At 41.4% G+C, this 5,654-nt stretch overlaps 1 protein-coding gene across 3 annotated transcripts; it reads left to right on the forward strand.

The window, feature by feature from the left end:
- The first annotated feature begins 930 nt into the window (after positions 1–930).
- fam168b (family with sequence similarity 168 member B) lies at positions 931–5,654 on the forward strand. Of its 3 annotated transcripts, none has more exons than XM_032551062.1 (7): positions 931–1,076; positions 2,244–2,335; positions 2,443–2,529; positions 3,084–3,223; positions 3,310–3,508; positions 3,588–3,723; positions 4,684–5,654. In XM_032551062.1, the coding sequence occupies exons 2-6, from the start codon at positions 2,266–2,268 to the stop codon at positions 3,698–3,700; spliced, it is 609 nt and encodes a 202-aa protein (XP_032406953.1). In that variant the 5' UTR covers positions 931–1,076; positions 2,244–2,265; the 3' UTR covers positions 3,701–3,723; positions 4,684–5,654. The 3 variants fall into 3 exon arrangements, with proteins under 3 accessions (XP_032406953.1, XP_032406952.1, XP_032406954.1); XM_032551061.1 differs by having other exon boundaries at positions 3,588–3,712; XM_032551063.1 differs by having other exon boundaries at positions 2,446–2,529; positions 3,588–3,712.

Raw genomic sequence — 5,654 nt, forward strand, 5'->3', positions numbered from 1 at the left:
AAGCGATGCGTCAAGGTCCTGGAAGAGCAAATGCAACCCTCAGAGCCTTGTCGGAAAACTGTGCTACACTTAAATGCGAAACTATTTAATCTATTTAGAACTACTAAAATGATTTTAAACCGTACGAGTCAACCAAATGCCAATGAACTGCAGCCCCAAAATCGGGTTGTTATGTTTTTATTGATCTTTAAGGACCACATAGTTGTCATAATAATGAGCTCACAATTTCACAATGTTTACGAAATTTGAGGCTACATTTTTGAAAAATTGTATTTAAAAAAAAACAAAAAACTTTTGGCTTAAACCATGTCTTTCTCGAAGGAATAAATAATATTTTCTGACCTATTACGGTTGTTTTTGTTGTTAATTGTGTCCTCAACATATGGCGTATAGTGAAAAAATAAATAATTGCTTTATTAAGAAAAAAAAAATCATAACAGATAGAAAGAGAAAGAGAGAAAAATAACTAACCCCGAAGGGCAAAAGAAACCCAAAACGCTTCGTTGTTGCCGTTGCTGCCATATTGTGAGTGGACTTTTGTGTTGAGAGACTTGCAAGACGGTTGTGTCCCAGTGATTTTTAAAAAGGCGAACTTAATGGGGATTTTTAAAAAAATATATATATATATAACGCAAACTTAATTAAATGTATTAGTTTGCGACTGTGTTCAATTTAGGCACATTTTATTTCATATTGTTATTTCAAGGTCGTGTAGAAGTCTCTGTTATTTGTATCGAAATAAAAATCTTACTGATTAAAAGTTACTCCTCAAATTCAGCTAACGCTTATAATTGTTGTTTTAAATCTGATAAACGGGCTCTCTTCGTTTCCGACGATGAATGTGCCACTCTCAATATGGCGGACATGCTCGACGTATCGTTTCTACCAGGGCTGCGAAGCCAATGCGGCGAAGGATTGTGCTATGAAGACCACGTGACAGAACACGCACGGAAGTGACGCGTGGTGCTCAAAAGAGTTAAGCAAAGCATCTGGGAACAAAACACCAGCTAGCTCAGTTTTTATTTAACAGCGGAGGACCGGAGCTGGGAGCAAACACACGGCGGAAACGGTTGACAGTAAGTTCCAGCTCGGGTTGTACTGAAACGAGTCAGAGTTGAGAGTTGCGTGCAATGTTGGGACAAGTCCGTCAGAGCACAGCTGTCTCGGTTGCCTTGCCTTTCCTCCTGTCCGGAGCGGCGCGGCCTGTTGACAAGTCCGTCCCGTCTGCGGTGCTGTCCGGGAACTGTCCCGCGGCTCGGCGCGGTCACACGGGTGATCTTGCAGGTCACACGGGACATCCGAGGAAAAACATGCGGGGAGCAGGCGCGCCGAGGTGGCCGCAGGTTCTGTGCCATTTAAAACCTGCGAGCTAAGCTAGCTTAATGATAACAAAGCGACGGGATGTTTCGGAATTCCTCGGCTGAAAGAGAGGTTGCCATCTTTTCCTATGCACAAGGAGAACACCTGACGTCTTATTTGGCAGAACACACACATGGTCCTTGGTGCTGCTTGGAACTACTGGGAACGGGTTTTTAAAGAAAATCAGAAAGTGGTGCATAAGTAGACTTCATTTTTAAAGAAAAAAAAAATTAAAAATAAAAAAGCTGCTTAAGTTACGTCAAATAAGCAAATTTAATGTAGCTTAAATACCGCCAATATGGCTAAAACTATTTTGTCTAATGTGGTTTTTATTTTGAAAGTGATACTTTTATTAAGAGACATTGACCACATTGTTTGTTTTAGTTTTGTGCTGAATTCGTACATAAACCAATGCGCAACTTTTAACCTTGTTTTTACACAAGTCTTGACTACAGTGATGATATTAAACGTAAGTTATAATTATCAGTATTTCCTTCAAATTGTTTTATTTTTTTTTATTTTTTTGTAAAGTGATGTAATGGTGTTTCCAAACATCACCTCTAGAGGGCAGCATAACATTATGTCTAAACTGGAACTGAGCCTTTAAAGTCACGTGGGGGGGAACGATGTTCTGAAACATAAACATTTTATTAGGTTATTTAGCAAATATGATGTAAGTGAGAGTCATGTTTGTAGGATGCATTTTAGTTTGTTTTTTTTTAGTATTATTCTTTGTACATAAATATGTTGGAGTTTAGTTTTAAAGGCATATATTTCATGTTTTAAAAATAATGGCTAATGTATAGTGTGTTTTCCACTTTCCACTGGCTTGCCTAACTTGTATCTTAAATGGGTTTTTTTGTTGTTGTTTTTTTTCAACACAGCTACTATAAGCAGACAGACGCCATGAATCCTGTATACAGCCCTGCACCAACAGGGGTCCCCTTCACCAACACAAAGGGTTTGAGCTATCCAGGTAATTTCTTCTGCAGCAACACATGCAAAAAAAACCCCAAAGCGACACAGATTCATAAAGGTTCTCCAAACCAATTTTTTTTTTTCTGCCCCTTTGTTTGGCCACAGCAGCCGGATTCCCTGTTGGATACGCGACCGCTGCACCGGCATACAGTCCCAGTGTTTATGCTGGAGCAAACCCGGGCTTCTCCAGCGGTAAGAACTGAACTGTAGCTTTGAACGTTTTTCTTTTACCCTCTCTTTACCATCGGTCCCCACTCCAGGATCGGCAGAAAAGAAAACAAAACTGAATGTTTGTTACAGCTCCAGTGCCATTTTAGGTATAGCTAAAAATAACTGAAATGCTACTGGAGTTGCAACAGTAGCATTTTACTTTTGTTTTTTGGTTTGTTGGTCACATCCTCCAATGATTATAAATGAAATGTTACTAATCTAACTTACTGAAGACAAAACATTAATAACAAAAGAAATGATTCAGTCACATGTATTTAATAGGACTTGTAATAACTTCACTAACTGCGGTAGCGGTTGAGGCTACCTCTAACTAGCTGCTAGTATTTGCTCACTGGTTAGCTAGCTACCTTTTTAACGTACATCTTGGGTAAGTGCAAATTTATCACCAGTTGGCTGGACAAAGTTTGTACATTTGGGTGGTGATACAGGTCCTTAATTCCATTCATAGCTTTCTTTAAAAAAAGTTTTCAAAGTCGGTGAAACCCTGAATAAAACAAAGTGTTTCCTCTCGCCAGGCTATGCCACTGGCACTGCTTTCAAAATGTCCTGCTCTCCCAACACGGGGACCGTCCCACCGTACTCCTCCTCCCCGAACCCATACGCCGCCGTTTACCCTGTGAGGAGCACCTATCCCCAGCAGAGCCCTTACGCACAGGTCAGTGACTGGGAACAAGTTTGGAGTGTCGTGTCTGACGACGTGATCGTATTTTTCTAAAAATATGTTGCTCCTCTTTGATCCAGGCGTTAATACCGTCACAACAGCAAGGCACCTATTACACGCAGCCGCTGTACGCTGCTCCGCCTCACGTCATCCATCACACGACGGTGGTCCAGCCCAACGGGATGCCCGCAGCCATGTACGCCCCGCCCATCCCTCACTCTCGCCCCAACGGTGTAACCATGGGGATGGTAGCGGGCACAACCATGGCCATGTCAGCAGGTGAGCTTCGGCGGTTTCCGACACGTTAGCGGTGCGCTTCAGGCCGAAACGAAACGTGTTTGTTTGTGTTTCTTTCTAGGAACTTTGCTGACAAGTCCATCACCTGCACCCGTTGCCCCCCATCAAGTTACGATGCCCACATATCGGGCCCCTGGCACCCCCAGCTACAGTTATGTGCCGTCACAGTGGTGAAGACACTGAAGCGTGAGTCCAGTGTGTGACTGAAAGTCTCTCAATATTGCAATATTCACGTCCCTTTAACTTTTTCACATTTTGTCACATCATAAACGTCAAGAGTGTTTTTATTAGGATTTTATGTAATAGAGCATGGGTGTCCAATGTGCGCTCCGGGAACAATTACCCGTCTTAAAGTCCCAGGGAGCTGCATTACAGTTCGTTATTCTACGGCACGAGTGAAACTTGAGGCCTAGAGGCCAAATCCGGCCCGCCATAGCTTTTTCTGTGGCCCTCTAGAGAGAGAGCCTCATAAATAGGACCTTCAAGATAACTGTTAAATATTATTCTAGCAATCATTTCAAAATGATTTTTATCTGTTTACTTCCAAATTACATCAGTCATTCTCTCCTCCTTTTCTCAATCCTGCGACCGCGGAAATTCACGCAAAATCAACAGGTCCTCCCACTTTTTCGCACTAATTCACAGTTGAATGTTTTTTGCAAAATTTTTAGCAAAAAAAGTCAACCCATTCGGATGAAGTGACTTCCAACTCCCACCTGAAGGTGGCAGTATTTCTTACTCCTACCACACTGATGTCTCACTTGGTGTGAAGTTATAGCCAATACTACAACTAACAAAAACTCACATTTTACGTCGAGTATAGCAAAATTTGTTGCGAATGTTTCTAAATTAACACCCAATTAAGCTGTAAAAAAAAAAAAATCCCAAACACAGTTGCGAAATTGATCAATGCGAAAAGATTTTCATTTTAAGAAATAATTATGGAATGCGGACACCGCGGTTACTATTTCAACAATTTGTTCAACAATGGGTTTTATCGATGCATTCTGGCACGACCGAGCCATTCGTGATCCTAATACGAAAATGAGTTTGTTTTTATGTGTCAAAATGTGAAAAACGAAGTTCAAAGGGTGTGATTGGTTTGCGAGCGGCGTGCAGAAACCCGTCTTGACTCATGCCCGTTCTTCTCCCTGCAGGTCGCAAAGGCGTTAGATATGCATTCACACTCTACTCCAGTGTTTTTCGCTCTCGGCAGCGGCCTGCCCTCGCAGCGTCTGCAACCACTTAGTCTTCTTCCAGCATAATGTGAATCTAAAACCCAACTAACATAGATCAGAGCCCCGTTCCAATATGGAGGGGGCTTGGAAGGATAGGGACCCATGTACACCCCCCCTTCTCCCCCTTATATCAACAAGGCTGCATTCCCCCCCCCTTTCCTTCCAGTCCCTGCCAGCATCAGCACCTCTGCAGCCTGGCCTCATATCTCGCATCAAACTGCAAAAAAGGAAAAAAAAAAACAAAAACATAAAAAAACCTCCAGGCGAACCTTTTGCGGACTGTCATGCAGGTTTTTATAGCTTAAACTCTGAAGTGGTAAAAAGGGAGTTCTGTTTTCTTTTTCTGTTTATTTTTTTAATTATTATTATTATTATTTGGAGGATACCTATGACGTTGAATGCATGTGTGTGTGTATATAAATATATATATATATATATATAGATATATGAAGTAATGCTAGCTTGATCTACCTGCTGTGACAGATGCAAAGTCAATAAAAGGCACACGTCCAAAGGAACTAAAAAAGAAAAAAAAAAGTAATAATCTGCAATGCTGAATCACCAGTGACCGTCTCATAAATGTGAAAAAAAAGAAGATTTTTCATGCAAAAACGTGCCTGCGTACCCCAACGCAGAGTCTTACCATTTCCACTGCTTTCGATATGTAACGCGAGGTCTTTATTGTTTCTTCAAATGACGCAGCGTCTTCACTTTTTTTTTTTTTTGTGCATTTTAGGGGGGAAAATAAAGAGACGGGGAGTGCTTGACTTCGTGCCTCTGACTGACAGCCATTCCGCAACTTAACCAGCTCGAGTGTTTCATTTCTTTTTCTTCTTCTCCTGTGTTTTTAGGAAAAGCTGCTTTCTAAAAAAAAAAAAAAAATAGAAAAA

Source organism: Xiphophorus hellerii, chromosome 21 (assembly GCF_003331165.1).
Source record: "Xiphophorus hellerii strain 12219 chromosome 21, Xiphophorus_hellerii-4.1, whole genome shotgun sequence".
Lineage (NCBI taxonomy): Eukaryota > Metazoa > Chordata > Actinopteri > Cyprinodontiformes > Poeciliidae > Xiphophorus > Xiphophorus hellerii.

What these genes read in the sequence shown, in the direction of transcription:
- fam168b (XM_032551062.1), top strand. Translation starts at nt 2,266, where the DNA reads ATGAATCCTGTATACAGCCCTGCACCAACAGGGGTCCCCTTCACCAAC. An exon ending in AAACCCGGGCTTCTCCAGCG is followed by an intron (nt 2,530 to 3,083) that starts GTAAGAACTGAA and finishes TCCTCTCGCCAG; the next exon opens with GCTATGCCACTGGCACTGCT. An exon ending in AACCATGGCCATGTCAGCAG is followed by an intron (nt 3,509 to 3,587) that starts GTGAGCTTCGGC and finishes GTTTCTTTCTAG; the next exon opens with GAACTTTGCTGACAAGTCCA.